Raw genomic sequence first — 27,671 nt, forward strand, 5'->3', positions numbered from 1 at the left:
AAGGTGTCATCAGGGCCATGCTCTGAAGGCTCTAGGGAAGACTCCTTCTTTGCTTTGTCTTTAAAATAAACTTTTTTGTCCCTATCAAAGTAATTTAAAAAGCTAAATAGTACTGAATAAGTAGGTGAGAGTCTAAACAATTTTCACAAAGATACCCCCAAATACAAGGCTGGAGGATTAGCCATTGTATTTGATGGCTCCCAGCAATCCTTGATTGATGGCTCCTGGCAATCTTTGGAATTCCTTGGTTTGTAGCTGTATCACTCCAATATCTGCCTCCATCTTCACTTGGTCTTCTGTCCATGTGTCCCTGTGTGTTCTCTCCTCCTATAAGGACACCAATCATTGGATTTAGAGCCTACCCTAATCCAGCATGGTGTCTTCTTAACCTAATTACATCTGCAAAGATCCTATTTCCAAATAGGTTCACATTCTAAGGTTCTGGGTGTACATTAATTTTTGGAGGACACTTGTCAGTCGACTACAATAGGTATTGGTGCCTATTGTCCTGGAACCAGGGCAGGGGGGGCGGGGGTCCATTAGATTGGCTTAATCTCTTCTGTTAGCCCTTTGTCTTCCTACTTTACCCCCAAGCCTGGACAAAAGTCAGAGCCTCTTTGGTTCAGGGTCCCCATATATCTATGGTATCGTGGTGAAAGTGTTTGGGAATATGGTAGGGGTGGAGGATGGGGGGGGGGTGGATACGGAGTCATAAATTACATGGGGTTGAAAGGGAACCTAGGGAGTCTAATCATTTTCTGTCCAGATTTTTCAACCAATCCTTCTTTCAGCCCCAAACCTTACCTCTGCCATTTGCTGTATCTTGGACCTTCAAGTTGAAGCCTTTCCATGGTTCTAAGGTTAAATCTCCTTCATTCTCTCTAAATCCTCCCTTCCTGAAGCTCCTCCTGCCCCCACCAATTTCGCCCCCAGCAAGCACTTAGGTTTTGGCCTAATCCACTCTGCAAAGTCTGTTGCCACTTCTTCATCCTTCCCCATGGTTAGGCAGATGTTCAAATTATATTAAAAGATACAAGAAGGGTTGAGTATGTGTGGACTCATGAGAATCACATAAGATATTGTGTCTGAAAGCACTAGGCATATAATTGTCATATAGTAAGAATTTGAAAGGTATTACTTGAATCTGAATTTCCTATAAAAGTGGTGTTTGTAGAGTCGTGCTTTCCATATATCTAGATGTTCATATGTTGAATTTGCATCAAGCAGGCTAATATTTTAAAATCTTCATCTTTCATTTAGAAATATTCTCATAAAAAATAAGTTTAAATATGTTTTAAGGAATCTTCAATTTAGAATAATAGGGCCAAATAAATTTAACAATATTAACTTGTTTTTAAAAGAAATGCTTATTTTGGGGGACTTCCCTGGTGGCGCATTGGTTAAGAATCCACCTGCCAATGCAAGGGACACAGGTTCGAGCCCTGGTCCGGGAAGATCCCACATGCTGCGGAGCAACTAAGCCCGTGCACCACAACTACTGAGCCTGCACTCTAGAGCCTGCGAGCCACAACTACTGAGCCCACGTGCCACAACTACTGAAGCCCGCGCACCTAGAGCCCATGTTCAGCAACAAGAGAAGCCACCACAATGAGAAGCTCGCGCACCACGATGAAGAGTAGCCCCCGCTCACTGCAACTAGAGAGAGCCCACGCGAAGCAACAAAGACCAAATGCAGCCAAAAATAAATAAATAAAATAAATAAATTTATAAAAAAAAGAAAGAAATGCTTTTTAAAAAAATTTTTTTATTGAGGGGAGAATTTCTTAAATTTATTTATTTATTATTTTTGGCTGTGTTGGGTCTTCGTTTCTGTGCGAGGGCTTTCTCTAGTTGTGGCGAGCGGGGGCCACTCTTCATCGCGGTGTGCAGGCCTCTCACTGTCGCGGCCTCTCTTGTTGCGGAGCACAGGCTCCAGACGCGCAGGCTCAGTAGTTGTGGCTCACGGGCCTAGTTGCTCTGTGGCATGTGGGATCTTTCCAGACCAGGGCTCGAACCCGTGTCCCCTGTATTGGTAGGCAGATTCTCAACCACTGCGCCACCAGGGAAGCCCCAGAAATGCTTATTTTTAATGTGACATTTGATAAATATAACAATTTGGAAAAATATATTGCCTGGAAATTTTCATATGCAAATATAGAATTAAAAAGTTCAGTATATTTAAAATTCTTAAGGAATCAACAAATTTATAATTCTAGTTAAAATGGTTATATAAAGTGTGCTAATACTTTGAAGACAATACTACTTTAATTTAAAACTTCTTTTAAAATGAATTAATTAAAATCTGAGAATATACTGTTTAAGAAAAATATATTAATAGCAATTAGTGTAGTCATTTGAAACTTTTTCATCAAATTCTCAGTTTTACTTAAGATACTACATTGGTATGTTATTAAAGAAAAAAATTACTTCATATAAATTACAAGTCAATTTGGTCTTTAATTAGGAAAACTGGTTATTTGGACACCTCTTTTTCCTCTTTTGTACATAACAATTTAACATTTCTATTCACAGTCTTTCTTTAAAGAAAAGTTTTAGAGCAAATATTTGACTTGGGGAGTATAATTCATCTCATTCCCACTCCTTCCCTCCACTTAGGCCAGATAATACTCTTATTCAGCCATATTATATAAACCTCAAACAAATTTGAGCTATTATGTGTTCATTAATCCTATATATTGGAGCTTCAGGTTTCATATGACAGCAGCAAGGATAGACTAGCAGTTGTGGGGAAATAGCTCCATGCTGGGGCTTGACAACCTTGCCTGTATCCACATAGACCACATAGGCAAGACTGAACCTCAGCTGACTTGGCAGAAGGCTTGTGATTCTCCCAGAACAGGGGAGCATGGGAGGCTTGTGAGTTGTTGCTATATGGCCATTTCCTACTCGCTCCCTATCTATCAGGGATGGTATCATGAAACTGCTTCCCATCACCTCCTGGGGTCTGATGAGGTCTAAGGCTTTCTGCCTTGCCCCCGCCCCCTACCTAGGGCACAGCCACAGCCTGTAAAATTGCTTAGCTGCAGGGTGGCATTGGCTTCTCAGCAAAAGGGTGTCCCATCATTTGTGTGGCAGTCATCTGGCCTCTTATGTTTTGGTGTTGCCATGAGCAAGGTCCATGGGGAGCTGGCACCTTTGGATAGTCTTCTTTTTGCTGTCTATGTAAGTCATAAACTGTCTGAATCTAAAAAAAGGCTCATTGTTTTTTTCTGGCCAAATCTATTAGTCAGATCTTACCTTGTGCTTGACAATAATAAAAAAGCTAATAACAAAGTTTGCTAACATATATATACATATATATATATACATGTATATATATGTATATATATGTATATATATCATAAATATGTCAGGAAAAGATGGATTATTTAATAAATCATTTTGGGACAACTGGCTGTTTAGGAAAAAAATGTATCTCTATTTCTTACAGTGCCCTCTTCCCCAATTCAGACAGATAAAATAGTTAATCAAAAAAAAAAGGGGGGGCTTCCCTGGTGGCGCAGTGGTTAAGAATCCGCCTGCCAATGCAGGGGACATGGGTTCGAGCCCTGGTCCGGGAAGATCCCACATGCCGCGGAGCAACTAAGCCCGTGCGCCACAACTACTCAGCCTGTGCTCTAGAGCCTGCAAACCACAACTACTGAGCCCGTGTGCCACAGCTACTGAAGCCCGCGTGCCTAGAGCCCGTGCTCCGCAACAAGAGAAGCCACCGTAATGAGAAGCCCGTGCACCGCAAGGAAGAGTAGCCCCTGCTCACCACAACTAGAGAAAGCCTGTGCGCAGCAACGAAAACCCAACGTAGCCAAAAATAAATAAATAAAATAAATTTATTGAAAGAAAAAAAGAAATGAAACCACGATAATGCCAATGAGAAAATGGATACATTTTTGAAAATACTTTTAGAAATGAGAGGGCCTTTAGTATGGTACAAAGTACAGACTACATAGCAAAAGAATGATAATAAAGTTGACAACATAAAAAATTGAAACAGCAATATGAGAAAAATGCACCATAAAAATATTCAAAAGAAAAAAGGCAAACTGGAAAATATATTCTCAACACATAAGACAGCAAAAGACCAATTTCCCTCATGTGCAATTAAGTTTAGAAATCAGTAAGAAAAAGACAAAAAAGGAGAAGCAAAGACATTTTGCAGTAACTCTCCACAAATGGCCAATAAACGTTTGTCATTCATAATTAAAGAAATAAGTATTAAAATAGCAGGAAGGTATTATTTTTCATCTATTAGACTGACAAAGATTAAAGAGAGTTGTAGTACCCAGTGCTGCTGAGGGTGTAGGGAAACAAGCACTCCTGCACAGTTGGTGGGAGAATAAGTTTGTGCAACCTTTGTTAGAAGACAACATTGGCAATTATAAAAATGTAACAGGGAATTCCCTGGCCGTCCAGTGGTTAGGACTTGGTGCTTTCACTTCCCGGGGCCTGGGTTTGATCCCTGGTCAGGGAACTGAGATCCTGCAAGCTAAGAGGTGCAGCCAAAAAAAAAAAAAGTAACATACATCTACCATTTGACCTAGGAATTTCTTTTCTACATACCCTTGCATGAGTACACAAAAATGTGCAAAAAAATGTTAATTGTAGCTTTGTTTGTAATAGCAAGAAAACTGGAAATAACTTTAATGCTCATCAATAGAGGGTTCAATAAATTATGGAGCTCTGCTATAAATGGAAAACTATGCAAAATATTAAGGATGATGGAATCATACAGTACTAATATGGAAAGGGTTCCAAGATATATTTTTAATTAAAAATGCAAATTGGGGGCTTCCCTGGTGGCGCAGTGGTTGAGAGTCTGCCTGCCAATGCAGGGGACACGGGTTCGAGCCCCGGTCTGGGAAGATCCCATATGCCGCGGAGCAACTAGGCCCGTGAGCCACAACTACTGAGCCTGCGCGTCTGGAGCCTGTGCTCCGCAACAAGAGAGGCCGCGATAGTGAGAGGCCCGCGCACCGCGATGAAGAGTGGCCCCACTTGCCGCAACTAGAGAAAGCCCTCGCACAGAAACGAAGACCCAACACACCCATAAATAATAAATAAATAAATTAAAAAAAAAATGCAAATTGGTAGAACAGTATGTAAATTATGATCTCATTTGCCTTAAGTACATATTGTATATGCATAGACATATTCTGAATGATTTTGGCAGAATCCGTTAATACTGGCCACCTCTGTAGAGTGGAACTGGGGATAGTGTGACCGGGGATAAAGAAGAAAACTTTTGAATTTTCTTTTGCCATGAGTATAGTTTATTTTTAAGAAGCTACTTAATATAAATAGTAAAAACTTACACCACGCCAATACTGTATACATTTCTAAATTTGTACAAATTCCTAAAAATTTTTCCTAAATCATAATCTTCAAATTTAATTTTCAGTTTTTCTGTGAGTCAAAGCATTAAGAATAAACAAAGGCCCAACTCATTTTATACAACACTGTAGAAAAAAGGAGTTAAAAACATGGCCCCAAGCAGCTTATAACCTTCCTAGTAGAGCTTTAAAGAAAGAAATATTTCTTACTTGCACTAACTCTAAGGAGAGAATGATTTCAGAAATAGGATGCATCCGTGTTGTTACAGCCAGAGTAACTGAAAAAGGTCTTTTTCTGGCAGTGGGATTTGAACTGAACTTTGAAAATGAGACAATTTAGTGAACAGGGCAGCAGCAAGGTCATTTCAGCAATACACTGGCACTTGCACAGTCAGTAAAGCAAGAACGGGCTTGGCATTGTGGGGGAAGTGCTTAGATAGATGTCCCTGTCTGAAATGAGTATATGTTTTAGGCGGTATTGGGAAGTAAAATTTATACAAGGAGGGTGAACTTGGATGGTGGAGGGCTCTTATTTCTCAGAAAGAGAAGCTTGGCCTTGATACGCTAGGCAATGTAGATTCTTGAGAGGATGAATGGTGACATGATGAAAATAATTATTAGGAATATTAATCTGCTGGCCTTAATACAAGACAGATTGAAGTCTGGTGAAGTGGCAGTTGAGAAGGAAAGAAAAAAGTAAGAGTAGAGAAAATGGTTAAAGTAGAAAGAATTTAGTGACAGTACAGTTATAGGGGACTCAGTGGAGGAGTCAAAGGCAGTTCTCATTTCTTCTAGTCTACAAGCCTAGAAAAATTGATTAAAATGCTCTAGGCTCTAGACACTGTTAATTGGTTTATTGAAGCTAATGAGGACCATATTCCTCCATCCTTTATGTACCTCCTGGGTATAATTTCTTCCCTTCAAATTCAGGAATATATATAGATAAAGATTTTTTTCCCTAGCCATTTCTTCTGCCATTTTTTTCTCAGTTATATTTGTAAAGACCCAACCCGCAATTCCCCCTGATTTCAATACTATTTCTCTTTTATTTTAACTCCTCTAAACTTTCCTCCAACTGAATTTTATATCTTCTTTTTCTATCTCTCAATATTATTTCAACTCTATTAAATCTCATACTCCCAATTATTACTACATATTTGAAGCCATTAGGGACTTACCTTTGTACCAGCCTAGCACAGCATCAAGTGCAGTAGAAGGTAATCATCAGGCACCATGGGGCTCTATAATTAAATTGATGGTGATGGTACTAGCCAAAGATGTCCGCATGTCTTTAGTCTTGTTTTACTGAGATTTTCCTCACTATTTTTGCTACCTCCTTCTCTTAGGGAAATTACATGAGTTAAGAGTGCTTAACTCATGCTTAAGAATGATCTTATAAACTTTGTAAAAATATGATGTGTCACGATGCTGTGTCACAACCCTTTTCTTATAAAAGCTAAAACACAAAACCTTCTGAAGTTCTTTCAGTGAAAATTCTGGAAGGAAAATCTCTAGGAGGAGAAGCCAAGCAAATGACCCTAATTATTTCACTTCCATTTTCATCTTCCCTTGGGAAGATTTGTGCTGTCCCAATTTGAATTATGCTGGGTACCAAACTCTGGTCCAAATGTGAACAATATTTCCTTCCTTAGTTCTCCTTAGGACAGAATAAATAAGTGGTCATTTTGAAAACTTCACTAAATATTAAGATAGAACAAAAAATTAAAGGAAATAGCAAAAAAAAAACCCACCTCAAGCATAAAAGATGTGTTTTTTGTTTTTCGTTTTTTAAAAAAATTTATTTATTTATGGCTGTGTTGGGTCTTCGTTTCTGTGCGAGGGCTTTCTCTAGTTGTGGCAAGAGGGGGCCACTCTTCATCGCGGTGCGCGGGCCTCTCACTATCGCGGCCTCTCTTGTTGCGGAGCACAGGCTCCAGACGCGCAGGCTCAGTAGTTGTGGCTCACGGGCCCAGTTGCTCCGTGGCATGTGGGATCTTCCCAGACCAGGGCTCGAACCCGTGTCCCCTGCATTGGCAGGCAGATTCTCAACCACTGCGCCACCAGGGAAGCCCAAAAGATGTGTTTTTTGTTTTTTTTTATATATATAAAAAGATGTGTTTTTGATTATGAAATAATTATAACCATACAGAAACCTTAAAGGATTAGATCAATTTTGCAAGCACGGTTTTCTTGCCTTTCATCTCCCTACCTCTATATGACAAGGCATCTCAGTACCATCACAAGAGAGGTGTTTTCATCACATACTGACTCATTCTTGGACTAAGGTTTAGGAGACTGGCTTAAATATCTCAGATTAATTGGGGTCTTCTTACGCAGTTCAGGTTTCTAGCCTGAGGTATATACCTTATCCATAGTGGATTATCAGAATTATTGGAATTCACACAATATCTAAACCTTTCTGGCTGAGGTTAACAGATCTGCCAACTTCTTGAGCATTCTGTGAGGAAGTGATCTAAAGGGTCATCATCATCATCATCATCACAAAGTGACTTTAATCATATCACTATAACACATACACAGTAACAAAAGAATAGTCCTTCCATAGAAACACATGGGAATGAAGAAGGAAAAAATATCAGCAATCCTGTAGCAGAAAATTATGACCTCCTACACTCAGCATTAAAAACGAGTTTAATCATTTTTCTTCTTTTTCTAAAAAAGTAAAATTAAATTAAAAGGTAAATTAAAACTAAAACGAAGGTGATCTAGGATTTGTAAATGTGAAGTGATGTTTTATCACTAACCAGATATTTAATTTTTTTCAATACTTAGGTTAACAATAAAGGCTAAAAGCAAAAGGAAAAAAAAAACACCTCCGCATTTTAAATGAGGAAAATCACATTTCTCTGCTTAGATGTTTTTCTTTCAAGTGTCAGGATTTTAGAGTCAAAATATTTCCTATCAATTGCTGGTTTATTAGCAGGGCTTATTGATTTTTAATTAGATTTAATAAATATTCAGTGGTATAGAAAGCACTATGCTAGAGAATAAGTGAATAATAAGATAAGGCATTTCACATACCTTCAGGAGTTCAAAATCCAGTGGGGAAGACAGAACAATTACTGGAACCATTACCTAAACATGAATTTTTTAAGGTTTGAGAAAGAGAAACTGCAGTAGTTATTTGCATACTTATTGTTTATTGAAACTGTTTTTAGAAATGAGTTTTTTTTTCATAACATGTTAATAATTCTCACCTCTATATTTTGCTATGTTGTTCTGGTGAATTTGACTTTATATAAAGAGCCTTCATTTGATTTAGCATTATTAGGAGAATATTTAATAGAGAGAAGGAAAGCATTAAGTGAGTGCTAATGATCTCAATTTATAAATAAAAGGTTGCCTCACAATTAGACAGCTGGATTTGCTTTCTTCTTTTGAAATGCAATGATTCAAGGAGAATTTTTCTAAATATTTCAGATCAGTCATATTTAAATTAAAAATGTAAATTAAAAGTTAAAATGCCAGCCAGCTGCAAACTACAAGCAACAGTTGTACTGTGAAGCCTTTATTATTAGAGACATTAGATACACAAATTTCAAGTCATAACGTTTCAATATAACATACTGTGTGGTTTCCATTAATAAAATATTTTGTATAGAAATAGCAAAATATTTTTATACAAAGCAGTGGGTCTGTCATCACTTCCATTTGCAAAAGATGAAGACTGTCAATAATTAGTCCTGTTTGCAAGAGCATCTTGGGTTCTAATGGTTAGGGGAGCAATAAAGAGGTCAAGGGAGCAGTTATGAAGTAAATGAACAGAATATGTTTTCCCTGATACCACGTGAGGAAAAACACTTTGCGAGATCCAAAGGAAATAAGAAACTTAAATTGAGATTATCAAGGCTAAGAAAGCCACTTGTGGAGGCATAAATATAATCATCAAACAGAGCTATTAGAAAATCATATTGGCCTCAAATCTGAAAGTAGAAATGGGATTCCTATCACTCCCCTAATCCTATTTTGGGGAGTGAAACTTCCTGAGTTATCTTACCCAGTGATCCATTACCTAGGTTGTTCCTCTCCCCCAGAACTGTTCTAAGAGCTGTGATACTCTTTTCTACCCACCCCACTTCTTTCAACCACCTAGTTCCACTTTCCAAATACATAGCACTGAATCCACCATTCAACTATTTTATCCTTCAGGGAGTGCCCTCTATATGTGCTTAGTGCTGAGTAGGAATATAATGTCCCTGACTTCAGGAATTTATAATCTACTGAGAGAGGCAAGACATATACATAGTATAAAGCAAGTCAAAGCAGTGTTTATAGAAACTAACATCGTCAAAGAGATAGTCTTTAATTGGGCCTTAGGGAGGGTGGAGTGGACATTCTTGGCTCCATAACCAATATTCATTATTTGCTTTCTCACTGTTAACGGCATTCAGACTTTAGCTTGGATAATATCTTCTACCATAAGCTCAAGTATTTGTAGGGAACCTGATCCCACCTCAAGTTTCAGGGGGATTTGTGGTTGGTTTAATTTAATCACTGGCACATTCCATTTCCGCTGGTCACATCATTGTTTGGTTGGGGCTGAGGGTGGGGGATGGGAAGAGGAGACTATGACCCGATCAAGGTGAATTTCAGGACTCTTATTTGGAATACTGGGAAGAATTTCTCTCTTCCTCAAACAACAGGGTGCATGAATATGAAGCCTGGAACAACTAGAGCCATTTTTTTCCAGGTAGTAAGTCAGCCAGAGGTTCAAGGAAATATACAGACAAGGGCACTGCCAAGAGAACTGCAAAGAAACAGAGGTGGAGCCACTGGATCCAGCCAATCTAAAACCTGCCTTGGGACTTCCCTGGTGGTCCAGTGGTTAAGGCTCCGCGATCCCAATGCAGGGGGCCTGGGTTTGGTCCCTGGCCAGGGAACTAGATCCTGCACGCTGCAACTAAAGATCCTGCATGCTGCAGCATGCTGCAATGAAGATCCTGCGTGCTGCAACTAAGACCCAGCACAGCCAAATAAATAAATATTAAAAAAATAAAATAAAACCTGCCTTGCCACCAGGCCAAACATTTCCTTATTGTTTAACCTAGCTTAAGGTTTTTGTTTGTCCGTTTGTTTTACATGTAGCTGAAAGCCTTTTGATTTCAAATAAGTAGACAAAAGAGGCTGACGTGTTCCAGGCATAAGTGGCATTGAAGAGATGCAAATAAGTCAGAAAGCCCTTGAAGATAAAGAGTAGACCAACATGTTTGGGAGGGAGGGTCTATAGAATGTAACAGTAAAGACAAGTGTAAAAAAAGTGGTTCAGAGGTAGATGCAGAAAAAATTAAAACTCTGGCTACAGATTTTGGACTTGTTTTGTAGGCAGGATCAATTGTTGGATTTTGATTGGGTAATGTAAGAATAATAAACATTTATTGAGCACTTAACAATGTACCAGGCATATACCTGTATTACCTCATTTAATTATTGAGCTCTTTAATGAGGTGCTATCTCTTTCCCTGTTCAACAGATGAGGAACATGCTTTGTAACATGGTTGATAAGTGGCAGAGCTGAGGTTAGAATCCTTGCATTCTGACCTTAGAGCTGGCACTCTGAACTGTTGCTTTAGTCTGCCTCCTACATGTCATAGTAAAAGGGGTGTTTTTAAAGGTTGATCTGATAGCAGTGTACTGAATGATTTGGAGGGGAAAAGTAGAAGAGACTGAAGCAAGGGGAAATAGTTCTGGCACAAAATTTTAGAACTGAAGAGAACATAGTGACAACCTTGTCCTGTCTATTTTATCTTTTTAATTTTTGGCTGTGACACACACACGCCATCCAGGATCTTATTTCCGGACCAGGGATGGAACCTGTGCCCCCTGCATTGGAAGAGCAGAGTCTTAACCACTGGACCGCCAGGAAAGTCCTAGCCCTATTCATTTTATGGAGGAGTTTGGGGCTCAAAGATTGTGATACCTAAAAGGACATAACTAATTGGTGGTATACAGAGTCCAAGTCCAGTGATCTTTCTCCGACTAGGATATTGCAATTATTTGAGTGGGATGTGATAATAACCTAGGTTAGAGTAGTGGCAATGAGAATAGTTTACGGGATATCTCTGAGATATGATAAAGAAATAATTGATAGTATGCAGGGGCTGATTACATATAAGAAAAAACATAAGGAGTAATCACAGATGTTTTTGACATTCCTGCCACAGAAGATTTGGGGCTGTGGGGTGGGAGTGGGAATAATGATTCCAATGACAGAAAAATAAAAGTTGAAGGAACTTTTTGTTGTTGCTGGGGAAGGGATAGTGGATAAATTCTGTTTTAGGCATGTTAAGTTTGAGGTGGTAGTGGAACCCTCAAGTATAAATACTTCATAGACAGCTGAGAATGAAGAAGTGAAATGAGATACAGTTTTAGATATTAGTTTCATTGAGGTAGACGTTGAAACCATAATTTTGTCATTAAACATCAAGTGAGAGTAAAACACAGTGTGGGCATTATTATTACTATTATTATTATTTTTAATCTCCTGCATCCACCTGGGGTCCTCTTAGTTACTTGAAAAAACATTAGGGGAATAAACTTTCAGTTATTTTGAAAAAACTTTTGAAATGTTTCTACTGGATTTGAATAAAAATCTTCCAATCAACAGTGGAGAAAGGTAAGCAATAACTTGCTTAAGGTTGTACCTTATCATGGTCATCAATTCAATACATGTTTGTATATTAGAAACTCTATTTATAAGGTAATTAATTCCTATGTGTGTATATTTTAACAGTAGGGTGGCCAAAGTCCTTCCACTTTATTTTTGGTACTGCTTGCATTTTATGAAAGATTCTCATCTATAGTTTTAGAGTAAAATCTGAATATATCCCAATTATCCTTATACCATCAATTCTTTTTGAACCTATTTCCTCCACTTTTTGTGGCTGCAGTAAAAAGTAAAATTTACCTTTATGCCACCATTTTCTTCCTTACGCTTTCTCTAATGTGATTTTTATCTGTGAATCTGAAACATCATTTGCTCATTTTCACATTTCACAGTGTTTTTTCTTATCAAGAAAAAATGGCTTGGAATGTAAGGATTTAAAAAAATAAGTTGATATAAATGAGAACTAAAGAATTGTCTTCTTTTTCTGCTGACATTGTAAATATTATGGTTATTTCCGCAACATCTATTTCAGTCTTCCCCTTTTATGTGGCAACCATGTGGTTTGGGTAGGCCAAGCCTCTTGCTACGATGATGGATTCAGGTTAGTCACACCTAAGTCATCAGAGCATGGACTTCCCTGGCCCCAGGGATGAATGAGAAGTGCTCTAATCAGTGCACAGTTTAGAACTTCTGTTGAATGGATATGGGAGCAGACTAGCTTAGGTATAAAGAGGCCCTGATTATTTTTGTCAGCCATATTATGTCAGTGAAAGTTATCATTGTTAAAATAAAGTCAACACCATGTACAGATTTAGAATGAAACTGAGTCCTTGATAAAATAGCTAGACTGCTAGACCAATCAATTCTGAAACCTTATCCACTTCTGGATTTTCTAGTTAAATGAGCCAATAACTTTCCTTATTTGTCAGTTTGTGTCGAATTTTTCTGTATCCATCATTGAAAGCATCCCATGAGGTAAAGCATTCTTTCTCTGTTAGTAAGCTTACTGTTGTTATGGGGAAAAGTCCTGGAATAGACTCTTTCTTTAAACCTCTATACTCAGTTTTTTATTCTTGACTGAACTTCTCATGACAGTTGCACAAGGCTTTAAAATTGAACCTTATTTACTTATTGCTTACATATGGGGAATAATGTATCTTTTATCAGTCTCACAGACTTACTTAAAAATGAGCTCATTTTCTCAAGGGTGTTATGATCTTGAGACGTCTTCTGGGATTTTCAAACCTTGGTGTTGTTTCTCAAAGGAAAACAATGCTGTTGAGTCTGCCAAGATCTCCTCACCTTCAATATGGTTTTCAAACATTCCCGTTTCTTTCTTTCTTTCTTTCTTTTTTAATGTCTTTTCAGGTCTTCTGCCCATTTTTATTTTTTTTTAATTTGAATTTCTTTTTAAAAAATTAATTTTTTATTTTTGGCTGTGTTGGGTCTTCATTGCTGCACGCAGTCTTTCTCTAGTTGCGGCGAGCAGGGGCTACTCTGTTGTGGTGTGCGGGCTTCTCATTGCGGTGGCTTCTCTTCTCTAGGCGCGTGGGCTTCAGTAGTTGTGGCAGATGGGCTCAGTAGTTGTGGCTCGTGGGCTCTAGAGCGCAGGCTCAGTAGTTATGGCACAGGGGCTTTGTTGCTCTGTGGCATGTGAGATCTTCCCGGACCAGGGATCAAACCCGTGTCCCTTGTATTGGCAGGCGGATTCTTAGCCACTGTGCCACTAGGGAAGTCCTGTTCCCGTTTCTTAATTCATTGTCACACTTAAAAAAAAATACTAAACTATCTTACAAATAAACAAAGAATAAAGATAACGGAATGTTTTTCCTAATGTTGACTCCTTCCAATACAGATGCCTAGATGAGCCTCTATTAGCGCTGTCCAATAGAAATTTCTTCTGAGATGAAAATGTTCTATATTGATGCTGTGCAAAATGGTAGCCATTAGCCACATACAGTTATTGAGCACTTGAAATGTGACTAGTGTAACTGAAGAATTGAATTTTTAAAAAATTTTTATTGAAATATAGTTGATTTACAATGTGTTAGTTTCAGGTGTACAGCAAAGTGATTCCGTTTTATATATATATAGATATACAGATAGATATAGATATATATATAGATATAGATATTCTTTTTTTGATTCTTTTTCATTATAGGTTATTACAGGATATTGAGTATAGTTCCCTGTGCTATAGTAGGTCCTTGTTGGTTATCTATTCTATATATAGTAGTGTGTATATTTTAATCCTAAACTCCTAATTTATCCCTTCCCCCCTTTCCCCTCTGGTAACCATAAGTTTGTTTTCAATGTCAGTAAGTCTATTTCTGTTTTATAAATAAGTTAATTTGTATTATTTTTTTTAGATTCCACGTGTAAGCAGATATGATATTTGTCTTTCTTTGTCTGACTTACTTCACTTAGTATGATAATCTCTAGGTCCATCCATGTTGCTGCAAATGGCATTATTTCATTCTTTTTTTTATGGCCGAATAATATTCCATTGTGTATATATACCACATATTCTTTATCCATTCATCTGTTGATGGACATTTAGGTTGCTTCCATGTCTTGGCTGTTGTAAACAGTGCTGCTATGAACATTGGGGTGCATGTATCTTTTTGAATTTTAGTTTTCTCCAGATATATGCCCAGGAGTGGGATCGCTGGATCATATGAAGAACTGATTTTTCTTTTTTTTCGGTTGTGCCATGTGGCATGCAGGATCTTAGTTCCCCGACCAGGGATTGAACCCATGCCCTCTGCATTGGGAGCATGGAGTCTTAACCACTGGACTGCCAGGGAAGTCCCCAAGAATTGAATTTTTAATGTTACTTAATTTTAAGTAATTTAATAATAAATTAATATAAATTTAAATTTACTAGCTACCTGTGGCTAGTGTGGCTATGGCTAGTGGCTACCATATCAGACAACACAGCTCTAGATCAACCTTAGACTATTACAGAGTTAAATAGAAAAAATGGCAAAAGATTGTTGTAGCCAAACAAGTGTACTTCTTTTGGCTGCACTGCATGGCTTGTGGGATCTTAGTTCCCTGACCAGGGACCAAACCCATGCCCCCTGCAATGAAAGCACAGAGTCCTAACCACTGGACTGCCAGGGAATTCCCAAAACAAGTGTACTTTTACAGTCTTTTCTTATCTTTGGGATGAAGTTCAACATTGATTTAATGAGATTTTATTCGTTTAAATCAAATTAAGTGATAGGAATTCCCTGGCGGTCCAGTGGTTAGGACTCGGTGCTTTCACTGCCATGGGCTCCGGTTTGATCCCTCGTTGGGAAACTAAGATCCCGTAAGCCATGCAGTGCGGCAAAACAAAACAAACAGACAAAGCAAAAACAAAAACAAAAAAACCCCCAAACACCAAATTAAGTGAGTTTACTGGATTCCTTTGTGGACTCTTCACTCTCCCTCACCTGTCCCAGCTGATTGGTCACTAAGTCCTATTCTTCCTACATCTTCAGAATATCTTAAAGACATCACCTCCTTTCCATCTGCATTACCACTGTTCAGGTCCTATCTGACCTTTATTATTTTAACAGCTTCTCAATTTTTCTTTTTACTACCATGCTTGTTTCTCTCCATTTCACTTCCTACCTTCTTATAGAGTAACCTTTCCTAAAAACAATCTCACCACATCACTTCCATTCTTTAGAATACACTTCACACTCAAAATGTGGTCCATGGGTCAGCAGTATAGGAGGCATTGCCTGGAGCTCATTGGAAATGCAGAATCTCAGTCTCCACCCAAACTAACTGAATCAGAATCTGTATTTTAATGAAATATACAATGGTGATTTTTATGCACATTCAAGTTTGAGAAGCACTGTTAATAGGATGAAGTCCAAACTCTTTAACATATCATAGAGGTTCTGGTCTAGCTCAGTTTCTGGCATCATCTCTGGCAACTGCCCCTTTCCAATCTCTTAAAACCCATATTCAATGTTGTACAAAATAATTTGTAATTCTGAGTATTCACCTTTGTTCTGCTGCCTAAAAACCTTTTTTGCCCTGATCTTCAATACCCATTTGAAATTTTTCTTTCTATGGTTTCTCATAAGAGTTAGCAGTATCTTCTTTGTACTCTACAGAATTTTATAGATACCTCTCTTACAGCATGTATCAAATGGATTCTAAGTACTTGTGTGTCTCTCATACTACACTGTGAACTTTTTGAGGTAGACATTATTTTTCACATAGTCATGCTGTTCTCAATAGTTCCCGATCCATGCTTGCTGTTTGAATGATGTGTTTCAGAAGAGAGTATTAGATAACGGCAGTATTTCATACAATGGCTACATTCAAAAGGTAGAAAGAATTCTTGTAGAGGATTTTTATTTTACAAGAGGAAAACTGAAGCCCCCAAAGTTGAATGACTTTCTTCAAGTTATTGGCATGGTGACATTCTTCTCTGCATATACTAGGCACCCCACAAAGTATTCAGCCAATAAATATGATAAACGTATTTTTCTCTCTCTGGTTTTTGAATGAACTAAATTTCCCTTGACTAAGTAAGGTAAAGACTCTAATAAACTTGGATTATTCTCTATCTCTTCTGCTTATCTTTTCCTCACCTTTCCCTTGTGGCAAATGACAGGACTCTTTTCTATCTCCTCTTCACTTTAGTGTTATATGATGCTAATCAGAAAGATAGTGAAGTAATTAGGGATGCAGTACCATCAGTACACAGCTGATAGTAAGCTTTGCATCTCCTTTCATCAGATCTAAGATGCGGTTTCTTGAATTTCACAGTGTCTGGCGGAGTAAAGGACATGGACGAAAGCAGTTGGATCAGGCACCATCTTGATAAGACCAAAGCAATCCTCATAGGCAGAGGGAGACATTTGCAGTATACAGCAGTCAGTTTACATTGCAAAAGATAAACCCACCCGTTGTGGGTTTGAAAGCCACAGTATTGTGGGAAATCTTGTATTGCAGGCTATTCCTACGTGATTAGATTTTGGCCAGATTTCTACAATCCCTTCCTACATGCTCTCAGATAAAAACCATTATGTTTTCTTCTAGTTGGGAAGCCTCCTTTGACTTTATCTTCTTGCACTGTATTTCAGCCTATGTTGATGACTTCTATATCAATTATTTATTATGCTTGGCTTACAAATCCTAGGCAGTTTGATTCATTTTGCCATGATTCTTTGTTAAAAGATGGGCTCCATTTTCCTGGTATTCCTTTTAGCTATTTCTGGATTCCAGCTGGGGTAAAAATCTTGTCCTAGGGGAGAATATAATTTAATTAGAGTGATTTACTTTTTAAAAATTTACTCTTTTGTAATGGAGAACTCACTAACTCTATTTCAACCAAATTTATTAAATGTCTACCATATAGTGTGGTAATTACAGGATGGTTATGACATAGACCTTTCCTCTGGGAAATACTGTTTGAATTTTATAGAAATTTCTATACCCATTATGTATTGTACACCTGAGCCTAATTCATATTACACTAAATATAGCATGACCATAAAATTTGAGGTGCAAACTGGGATACTTTGAAAGGAGTTGCAACTAATAATTACACCTGATCACCAGATTAAACAAGGACTGTCCTGGGCAAACTGGGATAGTGTTGGGCAAACTGGGATAATGTCAGGCAAACTGGAACATTAACAAAACATTTGTTTCTGTTATAATATTTTTTTTGCATTTTAAGTATTATAGTTATTAGGGAGCAGGTTGGGTTAAATATAACTATTTTATGATGCCTATTACATGCCAGACACTACAGTAAAGTATACTCAGACTTTAGTCAGGGAAACAGAATATATACATATAGCTATATTAAACAATTGTGTATAGTGGCATGAATACTGGATAGAAAGTCAGGATACCTAGATTGAAAATTTGCCTTGAAATTCAATCTCTTCCTTTGGTCGAATCACTAAACCTCTCAGGCTGTCTTCTTACTTATAAAATAGAATGATACTTATTCTTTGTAGGATGGTGTGAGAAGGTGGTAAAAAATTTGAAAGCAGCTAACATACTATCTATCCAACAAATAATGAATGCTTGACAATGAATGTCGACTTTCTTGATTTTCTAGTTTAATGAAAGGCAGCTAGAGTGGAAGTTAGAGACTCTTATTTTCTTTCTAAAAACTATTATTACAAAGAATTTTTTACTATCTTCCACGGCGAATTTTGCCCCATGCACACCCCCATCCATATTATTTTGAAGCAAACTCAGATATCACATAATTTCATCTATAGGTATTTTAGTATGTATCACTAAGGATTCTTTACTTTTTAAAAATATCATCACAATATCATTATTAACCAAAGAAAGCAACAATAATTCCCCATTATCATCAGGTACCTAGTTACTGTCCAAATTTTCAGTTCTCTTATAAAAGTTTTTTCACTCTTTTTTTTCTTTTTTAAAAATCAAGGTCCACAAATCCTTGCACTTTGTTGATGTCTTTTAAGTTCCATTTAAAATATAGATGCCCCCTCCATCTCTTATTAATTTTTTTTCCTTGCAATATATTTGCTGAAAAAACTGGGTTTTAGGGAATTCCCTGGTGGTCCAGTGGTTAGGACTCTGCACTTCCACTGCTGGGGGGCCCAGGTTTGATTCCCTGGTTGGGGAACTAGGATCCCGCAGGTCGCGCAGCACGGCAAAAAAAAAAAAGAAAAAAGAAAAAAAACAACAGTTGGGTTTTGCCCTGTAAAATATTCTATAGAGTGTTCCACAGATCGCAACCCCATGGTGCAGTTTAATCATGGAATAAATTTTATTTGATATTAATACAAGTCTTGTTCAAGTAAGCTCTGTCATTAACATGCACATTTGTATGTCTTGTATGGTATCTCATATATTGGGTCTACTTGCAATTTTCAAAGATTCCTATGGTGTTCCTACAATGCGCCTGAGTGGGATAGAAGCACTGTGTTTAAGAGAGCAGAGACTAGAATTGAGACACTTCATTGTGAATTCTGGTTCCACCACTCACTAGTTGTCTGAAGTAAGCCTCCCTTTTTAGGTTTCTAAAATGGGGTTAATATCTCAGTGGGTCATTGTTAGGATTAGGTAAGTGAAGCGCTTAGCATGTTATCTGACACACAGGATGGCTCTTAAGTGTTATAAATATTTTTTACAATGAGGATAGTAAAATTTGGCCTTGAGTTTACAATGAAGTTGGGGAGATGGAACAGATACAAAAAATTAAATAAGTATAAATAAATGTAGTCAAAGTGATCATGGAAACTGAGACTTAAAATGGAACTTGATGGAGGAATAGCTCTGAGAAGAGAGTTTTATTATATACCTGCTACTCTGCATGATGCTGTAAGCCCAGTTGTTCAGTCCTCACAACCACACTATGAGGGAACATTTCTTACCAGGTCATGCGTGAGAAGTCTGAGGCTCCAGGAGGTCACTATCTTGTTCCAGGTCACCAGTTAGTGGGGGACCATGGTGTAGTTTAATATGTTCCTCTGTTCTCAGTATTTCCTGTAAATTGGTAGGTGGATCTAGAAGATGTTGTAAATTCAGGTTTGATTTTTTTTTTTTTTTTTTTGGCCAGACAACTTCACAGGTTGTATAGTTTTTCCATCAGGAAGCACATAATGCCTGGTTGATTATCTTTTATTATGTTAGCAGCTGTTGCTATTTAATTGATATTTAATGCCTAGATCTATTTTTTCATTAAGGGTTTTATATTTATTTCTGATCTTATAAAATTCACTTGTTTTTGTTACTTCTGAAAATGGTCAGAGTTGTAAGTAAGATGAAGATATAATTAAGAAAATATTTACATCAGTTACGCCTATATGTCCCAACCTCCAATACTGTCCTATTTCACTTTAAAGATGTGCTCATTGATTGCTAGGAGGGAATAAAAATAGAAATAACTTTATAATGCTATAAGTGAAAGATGATTAGAATATGATTTTCCCAGACCTTTTAAATATAAATGGCTCTATGGATTTTATGACATAATAATTAAGTAATAACCTCCTATATTGCTAGATACACAGAAAGTAATTAATAAAGCTTATCTACACTAACATCCTCGAAATTTTTCATTACTTCTTGGCTTCAAATACCAATAATTAAACTGTACTAATCTCTAGCTTCTTTTCTAGGAACAAACAATGTATTCTTTCTCTGATGCTGTGCTCTTTTGTTAATCACCAATTTAATATTCTTATTTTTATTTAAAATTACAGTATGGTCCTATAGTCACAGTTAAGCACTTTGAGTTACTTTTCCAATAATGCTGATTAACTTTTATTTATTTATTTATTTATTTATTTATTTATTTATTTATTTATGGCTGTGTTGGGTCTTCGTTTCTGTGCGAGGGCTTTCTCTAGTTGCGGCAAGTGGGGGCCACTCTTCATCGCGGTGCACTGGCCTCTCACTATTGCGGCCTCTCTTGTTGCGGAGCACAGGCTCCAGTCGTGTAGGCTCAGTAATTGTGGCTCACGGGCCTAGTTGCTCCGCGGCATGTGGGATCTTCCCAGACCAGGGCTTGAACCCGTGTCCCCTGCATTGGCAGGCAGATTCTCAACCACTGCGCCACCAGGGAAGCCCTGATTAACTTTTGATGAACCAGTCATATCCTTCCACCCAGTTCCTGGTCAAGAAATAACATGTTGTCATCTGACAACTGGCAAAGATTAACAGTCAGCTGTGGCCACTGCACTGACTGACTCACCCAGGGATTTAAACCATGACCTTGGCCTCATTATCATGCTGTTATAATCTACGGAGCAAAATAGCCAGAAAAATAAATTCTGAAGACAGGAAGTAAAAAATTCTGCTATTTGTATCTCCAAACCTAAACCACCACACATCTGTGTCCTTTCAGCAATTCTCTTAGCAGGTGTTTTGGAAATGGATGAGGAATTGAAGGCAGGATATTCTCCTGAAAATCAAAGCTGATCACGTCAGTTCTCTGGCTAAAGAAACCTCCACTGCCTGCCTAATGCCTATAGGACAAGTTCAAATTCTTCAGCAGAGCATATAAGGTTGTAGCGTAATCTTGCCACAGCCTATTTTCCTAGCTTTATCTCTTGCTGCAACTCCCTGCTTCCCTGTCTTCATACTCCAGTAACAGTGATTTTTCTCATCGTTTTGTGACTGCTCATGTAATTGTGCATATATCTATCGAGTCTTTGTAATATATGAGACAGTTTGATAGGCCCTAGGGAAACTGGAGTGAAAGTCATATTCCTTGCCCTTAAAGAATTCATGGTCTAGTTGAGGAGGCAGACAGGGAAATAAGTGGCTCCAACAGTGTGTGACAAGTGCTATCTGTGAGCAGGGTATGTGCAGTGCTAAGAGATCCTGGGGCAAACAGGAGGAAGGAGGAAAAAAGGGAGGCATGAGCACACGGTGGAGAAGACAAAGAAGTTAACTGACAGAGAGGGAGGTTATGGGAGAGGGAGTAGAAAGGGTGGTCCAAGTTGAGGGAATAGAAAGTCCCAAAGACGAGAAACTACATATTCAGTAAAGTGCAAGTCAGTTGTCACGGCTGAAGAGGGGTGCGTGTTCGTAGGCTGGGTTGGAGATAAGACTACAGAGGTAGGCAGTAGCTGAATCCTAAAGGAACCTCTATTTTTACCTTGACAAAGAGTTTAGATCTTACTTCTCTGCACCTGTGTTTCCCTCTTTCGAGGCTGCTTTTTCCTTTTCGCCCACCCAACTTAAACCAGTCATGGCAAATTCTCTCCCCAGAAATTCATTCAACAAGTATTTGTTGGAATACTTACTATATGCCGTGTATTGTTCTAGGTGCTTGGGATACATGAGTAAAAATCCTACTCTGTCCCTGTGCTTATATTCTAGTGGGGGAAGTTAAAGGTTAATGATAAACGTAATAAGCTGGGATATTATTCAACTTAGAGTAAAAGTAAAGTTGGAGAGTGGCAAGTGTTATGGAAAAAAGAAAAAGTAGGGTAAGGTAAAGGAGACTGGAGTGACCGGGGAGCAGGTGGGGCAGGCTAGAGTATTAAATAGGATGGATAACTAAGCAGAAATATGCAGAAGAAGAGGAGTCAGCCAAGTGGATATCTTGGTGAATAGTGTTTTGGGCAGAAGGAACAGCTAGAGGAAAGCCTACAAGGGAGTAGTAGATGAGGTCAGAGAGGTTACGTGGGACTTGCAGGCCATTTAAGGAGTTTAGTTCTGACCCAGTCAAGTGGGGAGCCACCACAGGATTTTGATCAATGTAGTGACATGGTCTGACTAATGTTTTAGGAGGCTTTCTCTTTATGCTGTGTTGAAAAAAGCCACGAGGATAGAAGCAGGGAGATCTATTAGGAGAAACTGAGATGATTCCAAGCATTGTGAGGCAGCCAGATCTCTTAGCAGAGTACTGAGTCCTCAGTAAATTCAGGTGATTATTTCAGTTTATGATTTTAGTTTAGATATGCCTCCTATAAATTATTTAGTAGATTACAAGTAATTAGCCCTTACTCACATGTAAAAATGAAAGTCCACAGGCTTACGGTCTTCACAAACTTATGCTTCTATAGGAACTGAAGAAAGGACTTGCATTTTGGAGTTAGTTTGTGGCCTGTCAAGAAGACCTTGAGAACTCAATGAAGGATGAAGATGAAGATGGCTAGTTACTTCTAAAGGTAAATAAGAACAATGCACTTTCAACTCAACTTCAAATGTGTTCATATATTTGAGGGACATGCCCAAGTAAAACATAATGCCATACAAGATATAATGAGATGTGATAAAACATTTTAGTAAAATACTAAACCAGAACAGAGAAAACAAAGCACTTCTAAGATCCATATTGTAGTAAAATCAAAAGATAGAGACCTTTGGAAGGTATTTTAGTTCTCAGCAGAGCAATCTTACTTTAAATTGGGCCTACTACTTTGAAAAGTAGCCCATTTGAAATTCTATGGGATTCTATCTATATGTTATATAAATACTGTGACAAATTTTTATTTTGAAAAGGTGTACGAGTCAGGGTGGAAGATGATTTTAAGATGCTTCCACTGCTAAGGATTCCCTTTAATAGGAAAAACACATGTAGTTGTTTGTAGTAAAGAAATGTAAAAAGGAAACACACTTCTGCTTTATTCAATCCTGTAAGAAGTCAGGTGTCCCAGTGATACCAGCTCATGCACACTGAGTTTTATATGCTGGCACTGTCTCCAGGCAGGTAAGAAGCAGCGGGGGTTCTGAGAGACAGCTGTAGGCACCCAGCGTGCTTTGTGTCTGGTAGAAAACAGTCCCTGGCCCAGGGTGTGACTCTACTGTAAAGGAAGCCAAAATCGTCCAATTTGGACAACCTCTTTTAGGTTCACATTTTATGTACTCAAAATAAGTATGCTATTTTAGCCTCAGGGTAGTCTGTTTCTGCTTGGGTTGATAGCTGGCTGGGGAGTGGAGGTGGTGTTACTTCAAACCTGGCTCAGAAACAGTTGAGTAAGGTAGAGTGTTCCACCCATCCTTCTTGTTTTTAGTTCTGTTCTCCTTTCTTTTAAAGGAGCTTTTAGTATATTTTAGTGGCAGTGAGGGTTTCCAAGGCAAAGGTCACAGATATATGTATTTACTGGTACCTGTCATTGCATATGAGTGGAAAGGAAAGTGTGGATGTTATTTAAAAACTCAACATTTAAATCTTAGGTAAAAAAAAAAATCAGTCTCTCTAGACATGTTCTCTTTGTTTTCCACTTCCCAGTTCCTCCTCCATTATCTTTTATTGTAATGCACATAGTGTAATTCCCAACCTTTACTATATATTAGTCACTTGGGGAATTTTCAAAATATACCCATGACCAGGGTCCTAACCCCAGAGCCTGTTTCATTTGCTCTAGGGTTACACTCAGGTGGTATTTGAAAAAAGTGACCCAGGTAATTTTAATGTGCAGCCAGCGTTGAAAACCACTACGGTTTCAAACAGGAGTAAAAGAATCTAGGTTCTAGTTGCAGTGCTGCCATTTACTAGCTGGCTGATCTTAGTCTTCTGTTTCCCATAGGATAATGAGGTTGGATTAGAGATATATAAAAATTCTCTAACTCTACAACAACATTACATAAATTGGGATTCATATGATCTCATCAAACTAGCTCCAAAGAGATGAAAACGGAATTATTTAGAGTGTGAGAGTGTGATTTGAAGTAGGTAATATAAATAATAAATAAATAAGTAAATAAAAGCACTTAAGTAAACTTTTCCCTCTTCCCAATTACAAGGGGTGGGAGAAAAGAAACATACGACATTAATGCTTAGAAATCACAAGAGACTTCTAGGGCTGCTGTGTCTATCCCCAGCTCTCTTAAGTTGGGAGCTAGTCAGGTGGTACCTGGGGGACAGGGGGAGGAGAGAGTTTGCTACACACCAAGAAGATACATATAATACAAACCCCAAAGGGCTTACACTACTCATCAGAGCATAATCTGGCCTGGTGCTAAACAGAGCTAGCGTGGAACGTGGGGTAGGGGTGTGTACATATACGTAGACACACACCCGCGCACGCGCACACACACACCCCCAACTCTGTCATCCACCGTGCTTGCCGAGAGCAGGCAGAAGGGCTGATCCCTGGCAACGCGCCCCCAGGCCTCAACCCCACCCCTCTCCACCAGCTCCCTGTCCCGCCCGCACCCAGAAGGTTGTGGGCTGGGCCCAGCCCCACCAATAACGTAAGGCAGCGGCAGCCACGGCCATCCTCCAGGAGCGGGTTTTCTGTCCACTCTCAACCTCTTTCATCTTACCCGTCCCTGTGCTCGGAAAACCAGACTCTGACACTAACCCCATCCCCTGGCTTCCCTGCCAGTTCTCTCTAGACTAGGCCTTCCAAAAAGGACCAAATAGAACCGAAGCCCTTGGCCCAGCAGCGGCTCATCCTCACCCTCCGGTTGATCCTTAGTCCTTTCGCGCTCCCACTCGCAGCCTCTTGTCTCGTCCTCATCCTCACACCTGTCCCAGACAAACGCTATCTTCCCCAATCTCACCTCCCCGCTTCTCCAGGCTCTTCTACGCCCTCGGCTCAGTAGCTCTCTGAGCATTCTTTGCCATGGGGACCCCACGCCACGCTTACACTCTCCCTCCTTCCAGGACCCCTCCCACGACATCTCGAGAGTCCCTCCACGCGCTCACACTCTTTCACCGGCAACCAGACACCATGCCCGCCCCCCGCCCTCCCGTTCCAAAACCCTGGGAGCCCTCACTCCCGGATCACACCCGATCCCCGGACGCGACACGCCCCGCCGCCAGTGCCCACACTCCTAGTCTTCTGCCTCTCCAGCTGACCCACAGGGCGCCCCCATCCACCTCGGCTCTCGCTCTTTCCTCTCTCCAGACGCAGCCTCGCACGCTCACATTCGCCACGCCCCCGCCCTTGAAACTCCCGCTCCCCGCCTCCGCCCGGCTATCGCTCTTAGCCTCACCACAACTCCCCGCCGGCCCCAGTCCACAGACCGCGTTCGGGAGGGGTGGCCGCCGCCCGCTGGGCGTCCGCGGTGCCCGGGCCTCAGCGGCCGGGAGGTGACGCGGCCCCGCGGGAGGAGCCCGGGAGGCGGAGGGGCGGAGGAGGCGCGGCGGCGGCGGCGGCAGCAGCGGCGTAGGGAGCGGGCTCACCGCACCCACTCTACGGACCCAAGGGCGGCGGCGGCTGAGGGACCCTGGGCGGGCGCGTGATGAGGAAGGACCGGCGCCCGACCCTGCTGCGCGTCGGACCTCGCTTGGATGCGGGCGTTGGCAGCCGCGTAGCCCCGGCCCCGGGACTCTCCGCCGCTAGCCCTTGTCATCCCTTCTCCGCTTTCGCTTCCCCGCTCTAGCCCGGAGGGGTCTCTGGCGGCCGTCCCCTGCCCCGCGGCCCTCTCCTCGCGTCGTGGCTAGAGGGGGGTCCTCCCTCCGCGGCGCCGGGAGCCCTGTGACGCGTCAGCCGGCTGGACGGCTCAGCTGCTTCTCTGGGAAATTAGCCCCTGCTTCCTCCCTCCCCCATCTGCGCCCCTCCGGCTCGCGGGACGCTGCCTCTGGGCGCTCGGAGCGAGTTCCCCGGACTCCCCCGGGGGGCTGGGTCGCAGCCTCCTCCTTCTCCTCTCGAGCGGTGCGCGCACCCCCCCCGCCCCCGCCGCGGCCGGACACACTCGCGCCCCGGCCGGCGCGCCGCCCTCCTGCCCGCTCCCTCCAGTCACCCCACCCTTAGTCGTCCCCGCCACCTTACTCCACCACCCTCCCCCGCCGCTCCGCTCACTCCGCGCCCCGGCCCGGCCTCCCGCTCCTCTCTCCCTCCAACCGCTCACTTGCCAGCCCTTCGCCCCCGGGAAGAAGAAACATTTCTCGGAGCGCACTCATCAGCTCTCCCTTCCCCCGCGCTCGCCCTCCCCTCCCCCCGCTCTTTCTATCTTGGAGGAGTGGGGCTGTCGCCTGGGATTGAAGGCCATTGATTTGTATGTATTTGTCCCAGCGCCGGAGGCTGCCCCAGCCGCCCGCGCGGGTGCCGCCGCCGCCCCCGCCGCCGCCGCCAGTGGAGTTGCCTCCCTGCTTCCCTAGGGTGGTTAGACTCCACCAAATATGTCGGCTCCTGTCGGGCCGCGGGGCCGCCCGGCTCCCACCCCGGCGGCCTCTCAGCCGCCTCTGCAGCCCGAGATGCCCGACCTCAGCCACCTCACGGAGGAGGAGAGGAAAATCATCCTGGCCGTCATGGATCGGCAGAAGAAAGAAGAGGAGAAGGAGCAGTCGGTGCTCAAGTAAGGACCTGGCTCCATCTTCCCGCCTCCCTCCCTGCCCTCCGCCCCCTCGGTCGCTGCCCTGCGGCCGCCTGCGCGCCCCGGATCGCCGCCCTCCCTCCCGCCGGCGGCGCCCGGGCCACGAGGGTTGCGGCCGGCGGCGGCCGGCGGCGGCCGCCGGCGCTGCTTTCTGGGTGTCAGAGCGCGGGGGTGTGTGTCTGGGAGGGAGGGCGCCGAGGCCGGCTGAGGTGAGGGTCGCGAGCCTTTGGGCGTTGTAATTTTCCCGGGCGTCCCTCTGGCTTTCCCCGCGGGCCAGTTCGGCTCCGTGGCCCCGGGCGGGGTTGGGGCTGAACCCAGGCTCCGCGCGTCCCTTCTCCCTTCCCGCCGCCCCCGCGCGGAGGCAGTGACTGGGGCAAGGAATCCAATATGGCCGTGCACAGGTGCTCCCCGGCCGGGACCCGGGCAAAGGCGCGCCGGCCGGGGATGAGGGCGCCGCCGGGGGCGCCTCGTCGCCGCCTCCGCAGGGTGGCTCGGAGAGCAGAGTTGCCTACTGTCGTCGCGGGCAGGAAGGAGGCTGTGCGGGCGAGGGGCCTAAGCTCTGTTGCGTTTCGGGTGGGTGTGCGGCCGCCGCCATCTTCCACCCCCTCCCCCTCGGCGGGTTCTAACACCCTGCACTCTGCTGCTCTTCCTGTTTGCAACTAGTAAATCTGTTTAATCCTGAAGAGACTCTGAAGAGACTCCAGTTCCTCCCATTACTGCGCTTTGGGTTGCTTCCTACCTTGTGAAGTTCTACTATTCGTGCTGATAGGCTAGGCAGCCGGGATCTTGCCGAGGGTGGGACGGTGAAAGCAGCAACCAGGCACACGCACAGTTTAGCGCTAGGCTGTGTAACTTCAGCACCAGGGAACTGTCCGGACAGATATCTGTAGCTTTGAGACTCCTTTTTTTGTCAGTCTAGCAAAGAGATTTGTTTCTGCAGGTTTGCTTTTAAATGTTTTACGGTTATTTGA

General features: G+C 41.6%; 1 protein-coding gene and 1 long non-coding RNA gene across 24 annotated transcripts in view; one reads left to right on the plus strand and one right to left on the minus strand.

The window, feature by feature from the left end:
• Positions 1-249: 249 nt before the first annotated feature.
• Positions 250-27,464, minus strand: LOC133076879 (uncharacterized). The gene is made up of 3 exons (XR_009697633.1): positions 27,440-27,464; positions 8,391-8,444; positions 250-327 (listed from the first exon to the last, which is right to left on the minus strand). It is a non-coding gene; the product is annotated as an uncharacterized LOC133076879 (long non-coding RNA).
• The window catches only part of RIMS2 (regulating synaptic membrane exocytosis 2), a 596,440-nt gene continuing 595,122 nt past the window's right edge, over positions 26,354-27,671 (plus strand). For all 23 annotated transcript variants that reach the window (XM_061171493.1, XM_061171504.1, XM_061171500.1 and 20 more), the window contains exon 1: positions 26,354-26,682. In XM_061171493.1, the coding sequence (XP_061027476.1) occupies positions 26,507-26,682 (176 nt within the window). In that variant the 5' untranslated portion in view covers positions 26,354-26,506. The remainder of the gene's footprint in view (positions 26,683-27,671) is intronic.

The sequence above is a fragment of the Eubalaena glacialis genome, chromosome 17, assembly GCF_028564815.1.
Source record: "Eubalaena glacialis isolate mEubGla1 chromosome 17, mEubGla1.1.hap2.+ XY, whole genome shotgun sequence".
Lineage (NCBI taxonomy): Eukaryota > Metazoa > Chordata > Mammalia > Artiodactyla > Balaenidae > Eubalaena > Eubalaena glacialis.